This window comes from Dioscorea cayenensis, chromosome 15, assembly GCF_009730915.1.
Source record: "Dioscorea cayenensis subsp. rotundata cultivar TDr96_F1 chromosome 15, TDr96_F1_v2_PseudoChromosome.rev07_lg8_w22 25.fasta, whole genome shotgun sequence".
Classification (NCBI taxonomy): domain Eukaryota; kingdom Viridiplantae; phylum Streptophyta; class Magnoliopsida; order Dioscoreales; family Dioscoreaceae; genus Dioscorea; species Dioscorea cayenensis.
The window spans coordinates 6,785,986-6,805,854 of record NC_052485.1 but is presented as its reverse complement, the minus strand read 5'-3'; the positions used below and the strand labels follow the sequence as shown (position 1 = coordinate 6,805,854).

General features: G+C 36.8%; 2 protein-coding genes across 3 annotated transcripts; one reads left to right on the top strand and one right to left on the bottom strand.

The window, feature by feature from the left end:
* The first annotated feature begins 455 nt into the window (after nucleotides 1-455).
* On the top strand, nucleotides 456-7,309 carry LOC120276921 (ETO1-like protein 1). Of its 2 annotated transcripts, none has more exons than XM_039283661.1 (6): nucleotides 456-937; nucleotides 1,024-1,380; nucleotides 1,525-3,218; nucleotides 3,343-3,634; nucleotides 6,270-6,579; nucleotides 6,767-7,309. In XM_039283661.1, exons 2-6 carry the CDS (start codon nucleotides 1,321-1,323, stop codon nucleotides 6,985-6,987), a joined length of 2,577 nt encoding a protein of 858 aa, XP_039139595.1. In that variant the 5' UTR covers nucleotides 456-937; nucleotides 1,024-1,320; the 3' UTR covers nucleotides 6,988-7,309. The 2 variants fall into 2 exon arrangements, with proteins under 2 accessions (XP_039139595.1, XP_039139594.1); XM_039283660.1 differs by having other exon boundaries at nucleotides 458-937; nucleotides 1,509-3,218.
* A 10,104-nt stretch (nucleotides 7,310-17,413) lies between these two features.
* On the bottom strand, nucleotides 17,414-19,012 carry LOC120277649. The gene is made up of 3 exons (XM_039284506.1): nucleotides 18,093-19,012; nucleotides 17,941-18,006; nucleotides 17,414-17,552 (listed from the first exon to the last, which is right to left on the bottom strand). Exons 1-3 carry the CDS (start codon nucleotides 19,010-19,012, stop codon nucleotides 17,414-17,416), a joined length of 1,125 nt encoding a protein of 374 aa, XP_039140440.1.
* Nucleotides 19,013-19,869: the final 857 nt, after the last annotated feature.

Here is a 19,869-nt window from a genome sequence, read left to right as displayed (position 1 = left end):
TTTTGATTAATTATTTATTAAAGATTTTTTTGGTAAGTCCCTCAACTGTATCAGAGCTTTTCACAAATGATTATTTATTTATTTATTTTTTTTATATTAAATGACAAACACCCCTATTTAAAATTTAAATTGGGTATAAATATAGAGTGCACTTACAACTCAACAATGTCTTACTTTTGTCTTTCTTAGGTTTTAATTTCAGAATTTTTTCGAAATAAAAATTTTATGCAAAGATCCAAATACCGATTGACAAAGCACAAATTAATTTCAATAAAAAAAACTTAAAAGTTAAAACTATATATATAGATATATTTATGTATATATTTATTTATTTAAAGTTAAAAAAAAGGAGCATGTGATGAAGAATAATGTTTCCCTTTTCAATATCTGCATATCGTTCCCGTTTTCTAAAAAAAAAAGTGTTTTTTTTTAAATTTTTTTTTAATCCAAAATTTTAATTCTAAATTTCCATAACTTCCCATCAGCTAAAAACCTGAGAGCCGCACCCAAGAGCAGAAGCAGCAGCTCTCCTTCTCTTTTTTTTTTCTTTCTCTGGGATTCTCTCTCCAAATCATTGAAGCAGAGAAAGAAAAAACGTTTCTTTACTTGATCGTCAGATCAGATCAGGGATTTAGTGAGGTTTTGATCTCTGTTGAGTGGTTCGTCGCTGTTTCTCTTCTGATCTCTTAAATGTGGGGCTGAAGAAAAGGGTGATGTGGGCTTGTGGGGTTGTGCCCTCTCTGTTTGCTTCTGGTCTTGAGATTTTCAGCTCTATCTCCCGGAAATCTCATCTGGTCTTTTGGATTGCACGCTGAAAAGGACCACTCTCTCATCAAACAGCCATCTTTGGTTTTCTTCCACGGTTGTTGTTGATTCTGCTGTTCCAGAGCCTTGGGTTGAGGAAAGGTGGCATCTTTGTTGTTCTCTTCTGTGAAAGGTCCTGCCTTTCCCTTTGTTTTTGAGCTTATTCCCTTTCTTTACGAAATTCTGAGTTTTGGTTGGTTTTCTTTTGAATTTCTTTAGTGTTTTGAGAGGAAGAGCTAGCGTGGTCATTCGCTGCTTTTAATCCTGGTCTGGGCTTTGGGAGGAAAAGCTATTTATTGGGTGTTGTGGTTTCCTGTCATAAAGGAGTCTCCTTTCTTTGCTTTTTTGGGTTAGGTTTTGTAGATCTTTGTATCTCTCCATTTGAGCTATAGGAGGGACACCCAAATTGGAGATTGTGGAGATTCGAGAGTTCTTGTCTTTGTTTAATTCTATGAGGAACATCTTTCAGTCTGATTCTTGCAAAGAGACCCAGCTCCATGCGCTTAATCCTCAGTCATGGCTACAGGTGGAAAGAGGAAAGCTCTCCAAGGTCGCTTCTCACGCCTCTTCATCCATGTAAGTTCTTCCTTTATTTTTTTCTTTTCTTTTTTTCTTTTTGGTCTTGTCAATCAAATCTAGTTCATATCATTCCTTCGAATGAATTCTGAGATGCATTGGCTTTGTTTTGAATGTCATTCACATAGTGAATCACTTATTAAGGTAGTGGAACCTGCGGTGCTTCCGCTGTATAAGCCTATTGATTATGTGGAGGTTTTAGCTCAGATCCATGAAGAGCTGGAGACAGGACTGCTCAGTGAAAGGTCCAATTTGTATTTGCTCCAGTTCCAGGTCTTTCGGGGTCTTGGGGAGTCCAAATTGTTGCAGAGGAGCCTTCATTCTGCTTGGCAGAGTGCGACCACTGTTTATGAGGAACTTGTTTTTGGAGCTTGGTTGAAATATGAGAAGCAAGGAGAGGAGCTTATATCGGATCTCCTTGCTTCTTGTGGCAAGTGCTCACAAGAATTCTGGCGGATAGATATTGCTTCCCGCTTTCCCATTCAGACTGTGGAAGTTGTAGGTACATATAATTCTAACTTATCAAATGGCTCAGCTACTGTCTTCTTCCAAATCGGAAGAGAAAAGATTTCTTGTGACAGGCAGAAGATTGCCTCTTTGTCAATTCCATTCCACACAATGCTCAATGGCTGCTTCACCGAGTCACTCCGTGAGGTTATTGATTTATCTGAGAATGGGATATCACCTAATAGTATGAGAGCAGTTAGTGATTTCAGTTATACAGGTCAATTATGTGATTTATCTTTGGATGTCTTATTGGAAATCTTGATATTTGCAAACAAATTTTGCTGTGAAAAGCTTAAAGATGCCTGTGACCGAAAGCTGGCATCTTTGGTTTCTTCAAGGCAAGATGCTATAGAGCTTATGGACTGTGCATTAGAAGAAAATTCACCTGTTCTGGCAGTCTCCTGTTTACAGGTGTTCTTAAGGGAACTTCCTGAATGTTTGAATGATGAACTAGTGGTTAAGATCTTTTCTAATGCTACTAAGCAGCAGAGGTTGATCATGGTTGGTCAAGCCTCATTCTCACTCTACTGTTTGCTAAGTGAAGTTGCCATGAGCATAGATCCTAGATCAGACGTGACAGCATGCTTTTTAGAGAAATTAGTAGAGTCAGCAATAACTGATAGGCAGAAGCAGATTGCTTATCATCAGCTGGGATGTGTGAGGCTTTTGAGAAAGGAATACAGTGAAGCTGAGTGCCATTTTAATGCTGCATTTACCACTGGCCATGTATATTCTGTTTCTGGATTGGCCAGAGTGGCTCGTTTCAAGGGCAATAAGCGTCAATCTTATGAAAAGCTCAGCTCAGTGATATTATCCTATCAACCCCTTGGGTGGATGTATCAGGAGAGATCATTGTATGCTGATGGAGATAGCAGGTGGGAAGATCTTGATAAGGCAACGGAATTGGACCCGACTCTGATTTACCCTTACATGTATAGAGCAGCATCACTCATGAGAAAGGATGATGTGAAACTTGCTCTAGCCGAGATAAACCGTGTTCTGGGTTTTAAGCTGGCTTTAGAATGTCTAGAACTCCGGTTTTGTTTTTACCTATTACTGGAAGATTATAAGTCCGCACTTTGTGATGTCCAAGCAATTCTTACCTTGTCTCCTGAGTATCGAATGTTTGAAGGGCGTGTAGCAGCTTCTCAATTGCGTACGCTTGTACGGGAGCATGTAGAACAGTGGACAACTGCTGACTGTTGGCTGCAATTGTATGATCGGTGGTCCTCAGTTGATGATATTGGTTCGCTTTCAGTTATTTATCAGATGCTCGAGTCTGATGCTGCCAAAGGGGTGCTGTACTTCAGACAATCTTTGCTTCTTCTCAGGTAATAGACATTTACTTGTCTGCTGCTGATGCAATTCCAGTTATTTTAACTTTCTGGTTTATTTATCATTTTTACATGTGAGAAGTACCAGATAAACAAGTCTTGGTTCCTTTTATGTAATCAGATTAAACTGCCCTGAAGCCGCAATGCGCAGTCTGCAACTCGCACGCCAACATGCAGGAAGTGAGAATGAACGTCTTGTATATGAGGGTTGGATTCTGTATGATACAGGTCACTGTGAGGAAGGTTTACGGAAAGCTGAGGAATCAATCACTCTTCAGAGGTCATTTGAGGCATTCTTTTTGAAAGCCTATGCCTTAGCAGATTCAGGGCCGGATCCCTCTTGCTCGGCGACTGTTGTTTCGCTTCTTCAGGAAGCATTACAGTGCCCTTCTGACAGGCTTCGAAAGGGTCAGGTATGATAATCAGTTCCCTATCCTTCCATTGTTCAGCATATGTGTGGTTTTGTTATGGGTAGGAAAGCACCAAGAATTGTCTTGTCATACTGAAATATTTTCTGTGAGGGTGTAAAACCACACCAGGAGGTCAAATATAATTATATATAAAATGATTGATGCAATGATATTATATTTGTGGGTGAGATTTCTGTGGTTTATCAGGATCAAGGTATTTGCCTAATGCAAAAGTTAAGCAGGTTGCAGGATAAAAGTAGAGATTATGTAAAATGCCAAATGACTAATTTATTAGGGTAAAATACCTAAATAGTCACTTAATTATTCGGATATTTCTATTTGAGTTACTAAATTATAAAAAGTTTCTATTCGGTCACCCAATGTAAGAATTGTAGTTATTTTAGTCTCTAACACCAATGCTGTTAACAATGGGTTGACGTGGTGGTTCATGCCACCCATTTCACCCATTTTGCGCCAAGCTGACATGGTCATGTTGAGTGACATGGCATTCCTTGTAACATCATTAGCTACATGGAAGTGTTGGTGGGAAAAATGATGATTTTGGTAGCCATGTGGCTGTGTTAATGTGGTAAAAAAAATAGGTGACATGTACCGCCATGTCAGCATGTTGTTAATGGTGTCATGCATTAGTGACCCAATTGACCATAATTCTAAAGTTAGGTGACCCCAATTGAAATTTTTTATAATTCGGTGACCCTAATAGTAATACCTCACTAATTGGGTTACTATCTAAATATTTTGCCCAATTTATTATGCACGCATGTGGGCAACCATTATGCTATTTCCTGATAATAAGTCATTGAAATATCTGGACCAAGTTATGTCTATTTACTTTGATGCTCTGAAATGAAACTCAGGGCAAAAGATGAAGTTTGGGTCTATAAACCAAATGAAGATACATCCTATATATCCTCAATAATATGCTAGCTTTGGTCAATTCCATTGCCCTTTGGATCACCACAATCTTTCATGAGACAATTCACAAATTTTTAATGTGTACCATGTGAAATTGAAGTTTGGTGCAAACTTCAATTTCAACCAAGAAGTTGACTATGACTTTATGATGCAAAACGCAAAAACCTTATAAAGGGCGTCATGGCTAATTCATGCTTTATTAGTTTTAAAGCTCAAGTTGGCATTTCTCCTGTATACTTTTATGGTGAAATGTAGATTTTCATTTTCCCCAGGATATTCCATTGCATTTGAGTGATCTTGCTCTTATGTTGTTAATTTTCTTTTATTACTTAGTGTCATATAGAGCCAAGAGAAGTAATTCTTGGAACATCAGATTAGCCGAGGATATTAGATTTGAGAGATAATGAAGGTATGCTAGAAGTTAATAATAAATCACCCATCATCTAAGCTGTTTTTAACAGGATATTGTAGTGATAGATGGAGCTTATCAATGACTTTAGTTCATGGTTGAATTTTTAATTATTAAATACAAAATACCTGTTTTAGATGTCATTGGAATTTGGAGTCTTTGGTTTTTGGTATTTTTAAAGGATTGCTTTATTTGATTAATAAGGTTTGTTGGTAGACATGTGACAGTTGCTTTTCCTTGTCTCATTATATTTATATAAGAGAAATACTACTAACCCCCACATGCTTGCTCTTTGTTTTCTTTTGTTTCTTCTTCATCCATTCCTTTTGGTGTTGGTTGCACTTTAATTGTTGTGTTAAATCACTTGACAACACAACCCAACCATAAAAAGAATAAGAATATCGGAATTTGTTTTATTGGATTCATATGGTTAGTGACATGCACTTTCACTGAAAGTGTCCTCTTATCTTACCTTTTAATCTGGATTTCGTCCACTCATTTGTCTCCAATCAAAGCATCTTTCTTTGCGGTTGGATTTCAACAATGAGCTCATTCATCACCCACCAGCTGCAACCTTTTTATCTTCTTCCACATTTGTTTCTCCCAACCACTATGTGGGCCATATCGATATGTTATCCGCCTATCTCATCTCAAATCCGATTGGTTTTTGGATGCATCTATAATCTCATTGTTAGCCATTCTTGTGTCTTTCCACAGGAGTACCTTTAGTGCCTCACAGTGAAACGATATCATCTGCAAGGAACTGGTTCAAGTATGTAGTTGAAAACAAAAGTATTCTCATTATTTAGTGCGCTGATTTCCTAGTTTTATTGGTACTCGTAGCAGCATATCTTTCTAAATAATTTCTTGGAGGGACTCACCAGACATGTTTATTTCTCAAGTTTGTTTTAGTAAAAGGCATATGGAATACAGTTTTTGGAGTAATAATCAGAAAATTACCTTGCAGAAAGGTTCGACCTTTATCAAAATTATCTTCTTGACCTTGTATATCATGAGACAGTTTATATGTTATTATTTAGTGTTGAAGATTCGGAAGTTATTTAAGGCACTCTATCAACTTGCAGTTATACGAGTTCATGGCTGTAGTTCTTTAACAGTGCATGATTTTTTTAATAAATTTTACAAGCAAGGCAAATGTTTGTGCCTTTTCATGTTAATCAAAAGTATTTAAGGACTCAATGAGCCACTCTTTCCTGATGAACACAAACATTTAATTTGCTAATCACAACTAACGAGCACTGATATTTTGTTTTGCTGAAACTCAAATTGCAGGCTCTAAACAACCTTGGTAGCGTATATGTTGACTGTGGGAAGCTGGAGTTGGCAGCTGACTGTTACATTAGTGCCCTCAAAATTCGGCATACTCGAGCTCATCAGGGGCTCGCCCGGGTCCATTTCCTAAAGAATGAGAGGAACGCAGCGTATGAGGAAATGACGAAATTAATAGAGAAAGCCAGGAACAACGCATCAGCATATGAGAAGAGATCTGAATATTGTGATCGTGACCTATCGAAAGAAGACTTGCAGATGGTGACCCAATTAGATCCTCTACGAGTCTACCCTTATCGTTACCGTGCTGCAGGTATGACTCTCCTTTGAGCTTTTGCTTTTTTCTGTACTCTGATGAGTCTTTTATTTTCCACCGGTTATTTAAACAAGGAAATCAAACAGATGAGTCGGTATGAATATTTATCTTTATTTCTCTTCGACAACAAGAATTATTTGAACGTTCTGGGATATATCTGACATCCGAGTGTGCTTGATTTCAGTGTTGATGGATAGCCACAAGGAGAAAGAGGCGATAGCCGAGTTAACCAGAGCCATTGCATTTAAAGCTGACTTACACCTCTTGCACCTTCGAGCCGCCTTCCATGAGCACATTGGAGATGTCTCAAGTGCTCTCAGAGACTGCCGGGCCGCCCTCTCCCTAGACCCGAACCACCAAGAGATGCTGGAGCTCCACCGGCGCGTCTACAGCCAAGAACCATGATTGGAAACCATGGTTTCATGTTGTATGCTACACAACCAGATCCATGCAGCTGCCTTCATTTAGACTGTCTTGGTTCTGTATTCTTTCATGTTTATCTCCCTTTTTTTTATTTTTACTTTTCTTCATTGTAATTTATGTCTTAAATTTACAGTCCAGTTCTTAGTGTATGGTTCAATCAATCATCAAAGTCATGTTTAGAAATTTTGATTGTGAAGAAAATGAAATTGGCAAGGTAAATTGCTTGATGGAAGTCATGGAACTTTGTTGAACAAGACTATTGATTGAGTCCATCCTTCCATGGAAAAGATTACCTATTTTGACATGTTCATGAGTGTGCTCAAATGGAATGTCATTAGAAAAAAGTATTGCTTGCTCATTTAAGTTGAATTTTACAATGTGTCTGTAACTTTAAACAATGAAATTATGTCACAAAAGAAAAAAAAAAAAAATCAAATAATACATGGTTTTTTTTAGATTTTTAATGCACTGGTTTTTCAAGAATTGCGGGCTCTAAATCAGGGAAATCAGGGGAAATCAGGGTTTATGATTAGATATTGAGAGTTTTATCAAAATAGAAACAATTTATTTTAGTGACTTAAATCTCGATCATTTAATCAGTACTAAGTTGTTTGTAGACAACAAGTTAACTGGCCCAAATAAAGTTAACTTCAAATTTGTTTTCAGTTAACCATTTGATGTTAAGTACAATATAGATTTTTTTTAGGGTAAAACTATTCACCGGATGGGTTAATAAAATGAAGCTGAAAAAGGTTTAGAATAAAATAAATTTAATTTCGAAATTTGAAAGACAAGGGCGTTATGGGAAGGTGAAGTGGAGACAATGTAATGATTACCCATGACTTTCTACCTAGGTAGTCCGGACCGGACCTTTGAACCGGAGGAGGCCAAGGTTCAAGGGTCAAGAGGTCCAACCACGGTCGAACCGGGTCGAACCGGATTTAATAAATAAAAATATAAAATAAAATATATTAAATATTATATTAATTTTTAAATCAAATACACAACCTATATTAATTTTTAAATACAACCTATCAAACAAAAGTTACAAAACAAGTCTTGATTCCAATCATTCCACATTCAAAACACAACATTTAACAACATTTAATTAAACTAAATCCATATAAAAAGTATAAAACACTAAATAAAAATTAATCTCATCAAGTTTTTTTCTCAAACACTAAAATCAAATCCATAAAATTAAATCCATAGCTCATAACTCTCAACAAAAGATACATTTAGATAATACTATGCAATAAGCATGGTAAGAAAATTCAAAAATCGATAGTTTACATACACAAAAAGTTTTTCACATTGAAATAAAAATCACATAGGGCCATGGCCATGGCCCATTGGCTTTTTTTAATTCATTGTTGAAACCGGATGAACCCGGTCCGGTTCATCCGGTTCAACAATGATTTCCTCCGCCTCGGGTTTTTATAGAGTCGAACCGAACCGCCTAATGCTCGGAGTCTGATTCAACCGGGTTGGACCGGTCGGTCCAACCCGGTTCTGACTACCTAGCTTTCTACTGAATGGAGTTTGAAATCATTTGCTTATTTATTTATTTATTTATTTATTAAATAGGTGACAGAAGCCCTCATTTACCTGTTTATGTTATTTGCACCGAATAATAATTGATTTTCTCATAATTTAATTATTATATAAAATGAATAGCATATATTTACACGATAAGGAGCACATATATGTTAATATTTAATTTCTAGTAATTTAATTACTTTTGATTAATGTAGATAATATTTTAAAATATTTAAAAGTTAAATATATAAATTATTGAATCAATGTGATAATTGATTATATATATATATATATATATATATATATATATATATTGCATAAAGCAGATAAACCACTGATTTATTAAACGAGGTAAAGAACAAACAGAGCAAAACCACAAGGAAACAACAATTGGAGGTGAGAAACAGTCACCATGGGAAAGACTGAAAAGCCAAAAATAGCAGAGATGAAGCATTTGAAGAAGCGAAGTCCATCCTCTGGTATGCGAGATCTCCAACAGCTAAACGACGGAGCCGGTCAGCGTTTGGAATCTCTGGCCGGTCCAGGTTGACAGAAGGAGAGAACTGCTCCAGGGATAAGGAATGATCTGGATTGCCGGCAGAGATCGAACTTCTTGCGCTCATGAAGTTGAGAGCGCTTGATCCTCTGGGTGGCTTCTGGGTTGGATGCAACTTCTCTTGGATCCTTAGGATTTTTTTTCTTTGTGGATTGGGGAGGTTGTTGAACAAACCCAGCATCTTCATTCCAACGGGCTGAAGGTTTCTTTGGTCTATCACTTTTTCTTATTTTCCTTGGAGCATTAGAGAGTGATAGAGGGTTTGGAGACTGAGTTTCCACGGGGAACAGGATAATATTATTTTTCTCAGAAGTTGCTTCTTCTGTTTCGCTGTCCTCTTTATGTGAACCTAAGAGGAGATTAGTTGACTGGTCAACATAGTGAGCAGCGGGAGGTTGTTCAGGCTCCTGAATAGCAAAATTCTCCTCACCAAGAAATTGTTCATCATCTACTAGCTCGCGTGCAAAGTAATCTTCCTCTTCTCCCCAGTCAACAAGCTCTTCATCAGATGGATCTTCCAAGGGAATATCCTGAGTGGATGGCTCTTGAGAATAGAATTTCTTAATGTTAATGCTTGGAATTAGAGTCCATCCTTCATGAATAAAGATCCATTTATAACCTTCGGGAATTGCAATTGTTAGAGGAATTAATTGCAATGATTTGGTAAAATCTCATTGTTTGTTGATATAGTTGAAGTAATTGCAATTGTCGGAGGAATTAATTGCAATGATTTGGTAAAATCTCATTGTTTGTTGAAATAGTTGAAGTAATATTTTAAAGATTCTCCATACAAGCGGGAAGAAGCATAGGGCCTGTAATAGAAAGAGCATGATTAGCTACCAGCTTAGAAGAATTTGGTTGCTCAAGATTTGAGGTAATTGAATCAATTTTAGTAGAAGCAATGTTGGGATGCTTATATCAAGTCAAGATCACTTTAAATGGAGACGAATTTGAGCTTTTAGTGGGATTCTCATCCCTAGGCGGGATCAAATATTTAACTGTTTGGATAGTGGGATATTGTATTCCATGGATGGGGGATATCTATGGATGAAATATCCATGTTTAACTGTTTGGTTGGAGGGATTTAATAGTAAGGATAAAAATTGTTTGGTGTTTAGTTATAGAGATAAAGATATGTCAAATGGATATCCATTTTTGAATGTTTGGTTGGATGGATATGGGAGTGGTATGATAACCCTATCTATAAGGAGGTGAAGTTACCCCTCTATTTAATTAATAATTTTTTAAAATATCTTCAAATTATTTATTTAAATTTAATTAGTGGATGATAAGAGAAATTTATTTTTTTAAATATTTTAGGTAAGTATTTGATTTAAATAACAGATATTAATAGATACATTTTTTTATTTATTTAGCATGAAATATTTTTAATGGATTATTAATGAATAACATAGCAATTTATTATTTAACTTGATTTTTCGAATTGAATTTAATTAGTTTAAAATATTTAGATAAACATTTCAACTGTAATAATTGATAAACAATTAAATCATAATGTAAATGTTCATAATGTACATGTTGTGTCATCACCATTTAACAAGCGGTCAAGATAATTCTCTCTATACAAGACTCTACGGGAATTGGTTGCACGGTATACGCTGCGCTTACTTATATGTGTCACTATAATTCCCATAATTGTGGTTGTAATTGCTGTGACCTCTCGTAATTTCCGTGAGGTTTTTCTTTTATTCCTTTCCATGAAAAATCACCTACTTGATAAAAAAACAATAAACAATTGAAGTGGAAAGGAAAATAATGTTCATAAAACCCATTCATGACTCCCATTCCTTCTAGTAGGAACCAAGCTGATGAACAAGATCCAATTACGGTTCAAAACAAAAACACATTCCTAAATACTAGCAATACTTACTCTATGTTTTTTGCTTGCCAAATTGGTTTCAGGAACTTCAATCATGTCAATATAACAAAGAAGATTATGCTGGGTTGCCATTTGATTTTTTTGGTGGATATATTGGTTTCATTGGGTAGGGAAATGATAGAAATTCTCATGATTATGTAAATGATCAAGTATGGCATGCCAAACTAGCTTTGGAATGCAAGAAGGGAAATGATAAAAATTCTCATGAAAATATTTTTGGCAAGAAAGTAATGATTTTCAGAAAAATTAGCTTAATTACTGTGAATGAAATAATGGATGTGATGAGGATCCAAAAAAATTATATATATATATATATATATATATATATATAAGATGCAGTAATTAAGACAATATCAAATCTCAAAGATCATCATCATGCCACTAATCCATGTTAAGATGATTTTGCTACTTCCATCTTCTGAAACATTTCTAAGAACATAGCAACACAAAAATAAGACGAGATTAGATCCATCAAGGCATCAACTGAAACATTTCTAAGAACATACTTCCATCTTCTGAAACATTTCTAAGAACATAGCAACATTTCTGAAACATTTCTAATAGAGAAACTGATAATGATCCATTAAAGCATCAACCAAAATTTGAATGCATAGCAATTAATAAGTGATCAGGATTAGATCCAATTAAAAAACGTTACATTATGGGTATCCACAGAACTAGTTGAAAAGATAAAATGTTTCCCAATTAAAAACAAACAAGATGAGATTTTATTATTTTATTATTATTATTTTTTGAATGAAAAAGAAGAAGAAGAAGAAGAAGAAGAAGAAGAAGAAGAAGAAGAAGGAGAAGACTTGTAAAGGAATTGATGGATTTTGGGATGGTTAGGACCAACGAGGCGCTGTTGGATCCTGAGAGAAGAACGACAGTTCATTCACTGCCGCCGCCGCTCGAGATTTTGGAGCTTTGAGAGTCAGTGAGTCGATGAGTTTATCACGATGTGGTATGGGATGGAGATGGATGGGAGAGGGATGAACAATGGATGGGAGAAGGATGAAAGAGGAATATATCACGGGATGAGCAGCGTCTTATCGATTTGGAGGGACACCACTCATCCAGTTTTCATGGATGGGGGCCATTGACACAACATGCATGGTGCCTAATGATTTTAAGATCTTAAATTTAAATATTGAAAGTAGTTTTATTTAGTATTTTGTAATTATCTTAGATTTATTAGTTAGTTTATTATCAAGTAATTTGTAACTATTTTAGTTTTATTTACTATTTTGTCTTTAGTTTAGGTCTCTATAAATATTGTTTTAGGGTTTTGTGGAAGGGGATCGATAAGTTGAAAATTGATTTTCTTCTTTACTCTTCTTTAAGTGTGAGTTCTTGGATTAGAACTGGGTATTCGTTGCGTCAGGTGGTCAGGAGGCTAGAGCCCCTATGGGGAATGAAGCGTTGAAACGATTGGAGTGACGTTTGGAGCAACGGATGGATCTCAGATTCTGGTGTTTTGATAAGCGCTTTGAAGAAATTGTAGATCGTCTGGATGCTCTACAAATTGATGCATACAAAAGACAGAATGACAATAGAAGAATAGGGGTGGAGTTGGCCTGTGGTGTTCCTATTAACAGACGTCGTCCTGCCCCTATTCATAGACAATATATGTATGATGAAGATTCAGAGGAAGAAAACAATTTTGGACCAAATTGGTTAGGATGTCATCGACCATATGAAGGCCATAGGGCGAGAAATAATTATTGGTGCGTTGAAAGGGATGTTGGAGATTTCAGATTAAGGGTGGATATCCTGTCTTTCAACGGAAGCTTGGCCGTGGAAGAATTTTTGGATTGGATTACAGGTGACTACATGGAGACCCTTCCAGAGAAACGAGTTCTATTGGTAGCATGCCGTTTGAAATGGGGAGCATTTGCATGGTGGGAACGAATTCAATCCAGGTGATAATGGGAAGGTAAAGGTCTTGTACAAACTTGGTACAGAATGAAATATTCATTGAAGAGGGAGTTTCTGCCCCCAGATTTTGAGCATATTTTGTTTCAGCAATACCATCTTTGTTAATAGGATAGTCGGTCTGTCCATGAATACACTATTGAATTCATGAGACTAGTTGAGAGAAACAACCTTCTTAAGTCAGAAGGGTAGCAGGTTGAAAGGTATTTGGAGGGGTTGAGGCCAGCACTCAGAGACAGAATCGGTGTACAAGTTATTTGAACCTTATCTGAGGCGAAGAATATAGCCCTAAAGGTAGAGTTAATGCAACAAGAGCTAGGTTAGAGGAACTGTGAAGATTACAAAGCCATAGAGTCCATAGAAGAGTTTGAAGATTGTAGCAATAAGAACAACAACCAATATAGACAAGTAGAGACGGTAGATAAAGAAGGGAAGGATAAAGAGGTAAGAAGAATAGAAAATCCATATGCTAAACCTACTATGGGGAAGTGTTTCAAATGTAATCAACCAGGACACAAATTAAATGAATGTCCCTTGAGGAAGACTGTGAATATTGTAGAGAAGAATAAAGAGATTATTTGTGAGCCAGATGGTGATGAAGAAGAAGAATTTGAAGCAGAAGAGAGGTAAGTTCATCTTTTAAGGCGCATAATGTCAACTACCAAAAGCCATCAATTGATTAAAAATAAGGTGTTTAATACTATTATTGATAATGGAAATTGTGAAAAAGTTGATTGGAAAAATGCTGATGAAATAAATAAGACCAATGAGAAGGATTTCTCGGAGCATCTCAAAGAATCCAAGCTAAGAATGTGGTTATTTTTGAAGAGGAAAAGGAAGAAAGCTACTAAATGGGAAGAATTCAAGAACAAGAAATTTAAATTTTGGAATGGGGATGGTTTGCTGAAATATTCAATTACAAGCTTAATTGCCCAGATTAAAACTCGAGGTCGAGTTTCTCGCGAGTGCGGTGAATGACGCAGCATGGTGCCTAATGATTTTAAGATTTTGAATTTAAATATTCAAAGTAGTTTTATTTAGTATTTTGTAAATATCTTAGATTTATTAGTTAGTTTATTATCCAGTAATTTGTAACTATTTTAGTTTTATTTACTATTTTGTCCTTAGTTTAGATCTGTATAAATATTGTTTTAGGGTTTTGTGGAAGGGGATCGATGAGTTGAAAATTGATTTTCTTGTTTACTCTTATTTGAGTGTGAGTTCTTGGATTAGAAGTAGGTATTCGTTGCGTCAGCCATCCCCATCCAGGTTCATCAGGGAAACTAATTAAACAACCAGATGGGCTTGTAGCCCTAGATATCCCATCCCCATCCCAGGATACCTAGGCTGCGAGCCTCATTGGTTTGGACCAATTTAGTGTTGAAATCTTAAATGTTTGAAATCAATAAAGAAGCATTAATTAATGATGATTCATCTCGATGAGCAATCAATGGATCAGATCTCCGGGTGGAGCCGATGTCTGCATGGCGCCAAATCCATAGTCAGAGACCTTATCTCGAGGCGCGAGAGTGGTTGTTGAGTGATCCACTACCATTTCATTGCTGTTGGTGAATAGTGCATCCCCTTCCTCGTATCTTCCGCCAGAAAGCTGAGGAATCTGGGGGACCACTTCCGTTCACTGATTGCTGAAGTTCCGATTTTTCTCAGTTAGTGGCCGACCTCCAAGCGAACCTGTTATCTCCGAAAAACTGTAATGAGAGCTCCGTCGATCCTCTATCTCTCACTCGGTTGGACAAGACCAGTGCCATGCTCCACGGTCTTGCCAAGAGGCTCGAAGGAAGGAGGTCCAATAATATAAGCTTTACCTTTAGCATCTTGAGGGATTTGATGAGTATTGCGAAGCTATGGATCTAAGAGAGGTTGCACCCGAGAAATATTAGAATCCTCAGTCGGAGAAGAAGAAGACCCAGCTTTGTTCTTCAGAGATTTTGCTTGCTGTTTCACGTCTTGCACAATCCTGGATCTTAGCACTGGAATACCATCATCTTCCATATGAAGTTTGAATCTTCCAACTCCCATGTCGATGATCATCTCCATGGAAAGACTGTTGAAGTTTTTAACCTCACAAGAGCTCGCAGATGCTCCAGTGATATATCCTCCTTCTTTTGTACGTAAATAAGTTCTCCGAGTGGCTGGAAAACTTCGATGAAGCTATCCCAATTCCAACAATGGAGTGGGAGGTTAGACATCCTCACCCAATTATAGTTCGTGGGAACCAAACTCCGGCGACAAATGGGTTAAACCAATCGTATAATGACCTAGGCTGGTGTTTAAAGTTAAAGGGCTCATCTTCACCACTGCAATTGCAACTCTCGCCCACACTATGGACAGGATGAAATCATTCTCATACGATGTTAGGTTTTTGCATTGATCTGAGTGGATTTGTTGAGGAATAACTGCAAGCAAAGATCTAACGCTTGCCTTTCCGGTGAGAACGCGAATGATGATCATTCATTTGAGATCCTCTTTAGATTGAATGATGGCTTCTGAAATTGGAAGATAGACTCTGAGGGAGGAGATTGAAGAACATGGTAGATGAGAAGAGACATGAAAAGAGGTTTGGGTTTTGATCTCTCCGAGGAAGAAAACTTTTTTGATCTTATTTTATTTTGTTTTTGAGTAGGTGGGAGAGATCGAAAAGGACATCACGTGGCAAATACCCTAAGCCGGAGCACTGTCGGCAGGTTAGCAGGTGCCGGCATTCGTCTGCTTTGTGACTGTGCCGTAAACATCTTTTGCAGACGTCGTTGATATCTGGTGACTGGCAACGTTTCAGCCAGCGGGTTAAACCCATCTACAGTAATCATCGCTTGAGAGGGTGGAGTGGGCTCTGAAGGTGGGCTGCGAGCCATCTTCGTGAGTTCTTGTTTAACCATGAAAAACTTGAGCTTTCCACAAATATTAAAGTTATTATCAAAATTTTTAAAATAAAAAATATTATTATAATAAAATATTTTTTTTACTGTTGTTAGAGTTATTTAATCTCATCAATACCTGCTTTTTTTTTTTTTTATAAATATCATACCTTTTATTTTTAATTACTTAAATAAGTAAATTTTAAAATATTTACGCAATTAGGCAAAACGGTAACAAAGTCACCGTTTTGCATAGTTGAGCTTAAAAAAGTTTAAATGTGTTACCATTGTTTGTGCAATACGGTAACACATTTACCCTTTTTTTATTTTTTATTTTTATATCTATTGTATATATATATATATATATATATATAATGGAAATGAACAAAAAGTTCCTCCAAAGTTCAGGTATTCACAGAAAGACCTTTCTAGTTTGAATATTCACAGATCATCCCTCCTTTTCCGTACATATGAATATTTGCTCCTTGCGGTTGCTAACTCCGTGATTTTTGAGGAGAAAAGACCGAAATGCCCCGCCAGTTACATCAATGATGTGTTCTCTCTCCACATTGGGAAGTTACAGGTTAAGCGGCCATGAATCCCGAGAGGGAAGTCTTGGTTCCTATGCGCGCCTTCTCTCAGTTGCCCCTTCACATTTTGAGACTTGCCCCTTCAGATGCTGAGACTTACACACATTAAAGCCCTATGTTCAACTGAAGGTATAGAGAAGAAGTTTGCTAGAGCTTTCCCGGGTCTTCATTGTTGTTTCCTTGACACCATCTCCATACTCTTGAATCAGAGAACATGAAGGTATTAATGGAAGGTTGTAGGGTTGTTTACATCACTGTTTTGGGTTTCTAGGGTTTTGTAATTGAAGGTTTTTAATTTTTGTTTGTTGTGTATGATCCAGGCTTAAATTTGGAAAGTTGTCGTTCTATCTCGAATGATAGATGATGTTTATAAACGTTTGGTTTTAGTTTTAGCTTTGTCTTTTTTTGCCCGTGTTGTTTACCCCTTAAATTAATAGGTTTTCATTTAAATAAATGTGTTTCCACTTATAATTTCTAGTTTCCGCTTAAAACTTATTGATAGTTCGTTAATCCTTTCGTCTTGGTGAAGGTATTGGACATATGGTAACCGACTTTGTAAACGGTAGGTGTTATTTGGTCTATATAGTGGAAACGATTGCTGAGTTAAGACAAAACATGAGTTCTAGAAATTTGTAAATCATCCGGAGTACTCCTTTCGCATCGTTAATGGAAATTGAGTCTGTACTACAAGAGAGGAGATTGCTCGATGCTCTGTTGCAGAGATACGATGATCGCTCCCAAAAATTTAAAATTGGTGAGAGCTTGTTGATGTTTAGGCCTGAAGATGTATCCATTATTCTTGGTCTCAGATGTGATGGGGACGCAGTGGTTATCAAAAAGAAAAAGCCACATTCAGAATTTGAAGAAAAATATTTCTCAAAAACCTATGAAAGACATAGGGAAGCTATAAAAAAAAACTCTTAGCACATTAGTCCGGAAGAGGGGAGAAGAAGAAAACTTTGTGAAGATATTGTTGGTATTCATCATGGGGACCATGCTTTTCCTAAACTCATCATGTTTTGTTCCCAATTGGCTTGTAGACTATGTAGACGATCTTCCCACAATGCAGCACTATGCATGGGCGCAAGCCACACATAAGTGGCTCATGAATGACGTCCCGCAAATGGCCACCAGAGTTCAAGCAAGATGCTCTGGTGAGAAGACAAACACTTAAACTTAAGCGAAATCATTGAAACTTAATCGGAAACATTATAATTTAATTGTAAACGATGTAACTTAAGCGGGAAAACTTAAAATTAAGCGGTAACAATTAAAATTAAGTGAAAACATTAAAACTTAATCGGGAAAATTATAATTTAATCGTAAACGATTGAAGTTAAGCGGAAACAATTAACATTAAGGGAAATCATTGAACTTAATCTGGAACAAATAAATTTTAAGCGGGAAAAAATAAATTTAAGCGAAATTGTGTGTACTTTATCTAGTCTATCATGTTTGTGACAGGGAGATGGCGTGCCTCTTTTATCCATGCATTAAACGACTCCACCACGTTTGAGTACATCTTCCCCCATCTCTCACCTTTGAACATGTAGTTCGGCCAGTGCGCCAGATCGGATTTCTGCATCAACCATTAATGTGCTTTCGCTGATGTGTTTAACAGATTGGCAATAGTGTCATCGAATTCTTTTTCAGCACATGAAAATGCAATTCTCGATAATATATACCAGTACCTTTCTTTCAATGACTTGCCAAGTCTGACATTTGCTTTCATGAAGTTTGCTTCCAAGTGGCGCAAACAATATGCATGCGGTGAGGAAGGGAATATCTTCGCGACAGCATTGATAAGGCCCTTGGACCTATCAGATATAAATGTAATAAGTTTCACATATTCGTCATCATTGTATATAGTATCTCCAAGCTTTGACAAGAACCACGTCCAGTTCTCATCCGTTTCATTATCTACGATTTCAAATGCCACATGAAAAAAATCATCGTTCCCATCTTTTCCCGTTGCACCTAACAAAGTTCCCCCGTATTTACCGAGCAAGTGAGTTCCATCCAGGTATAGCAATGGCCTACATCCTGTCTTGTAACCAATGATACATGCTTTGAAGGTAAAAAACGCACGTTTGAAACGGGGACCGTCATTCTCTACGATAGCAACGTTACCAGGGTTTGTCACTAACACTTTCTTCGCGTACCACATCAATAAATCATAGCTCGCCACCTCACTCCCATGGAGAACATCCTTGGCGACCTCTTTCCCTAGCCAAGCTTGTTTATGGGATAAATAGACACCATGGTCTCGCAACATATCACGCTGAATGTCAATAGCCCTATACAGGGGACGGTCCTTCAGCTTTTGTATGACATGTGCACTCACCCACTTTTTTGATGCCTTGGGATGTGAGGACGTGCCAATACCGCCACCACATGTGTGTGTGGGATACAACGTCTTGATCCTAAATGTCTGGTGATTACCTTCCATGAACGTGTGGATATGCCATTCACAACCTTCAGCAGCGCACTTCACAGTCACTCTCTGCTTGTCATTCTTGATGAATGTAAAGTTAAAATTGCGTTTGATAGAAAAATTCCTAAGTGCATCCTTAAAATGTTCACTGTCAGAAAACTGATCACCGACTTCCATTGAAACAATCTCATGATCTTCTGATGAAGGCCGGATGGATAGAACCCCCGCAGGTTGTTAATGGGGTGGAAATGTGCCCCTGTTGAGTGATATACTCTCCGAAAATGAATCATTGTAGTGTACAAATCGGATAAGTTCAAGTGAAATCATGGCACTTTTATGCGCAATCAAACAACTTTAAACGAAATCGGATAAATTTAAGTTAAATCGGACAAGTTTAAGCGAAATCAGAAAATTTTACGCGAATCAAAGAAGTTTAAGCGAACTCGAAAATTTTTAAGCGAAATCGGATAAGATTAAGCGAAAACATAAATTATTACTCGTAAACGGGGAAATTTAAGCGGAAATATATAATGTTCACAAAAAAGAAGGGTTTTGTTGAATTAAAAATTAAAAATAATAATAAAAAAAATTAAAATAATGGTTGGATATGAGCGGGACCGAACCCCGTGACTCTCGCATCTAAAGCGAGTGCTCTTCCATTTAAGTAGAGTTTAAGCGATATCGGTTAATGTTAAGCGAAAACAGAAATTTTTAAGTAGAAACAGACAAATATAAGTTGAAATAGATAATGGTAAATGATAACTCCATAAATTAACCGGAAAGTGCATACAATAAGTGACAACTCTATATACTATACGAGAAATATTATTTATGAATAAGGACATAATGCAGAAGAATGAAATAAAATGACTACACATCAAGCAAGGAAAGGATATTTACGATGGGAGTGAAGAACACAATGGCTTGTACGTGTACAACATTTGCATCTGCATCAACAATAAGGTCAACGGCAGCGCTGTTTAGTATTTGATATATTTGGCACATACACTTGAAGTCAATTTCAGAATCAATGG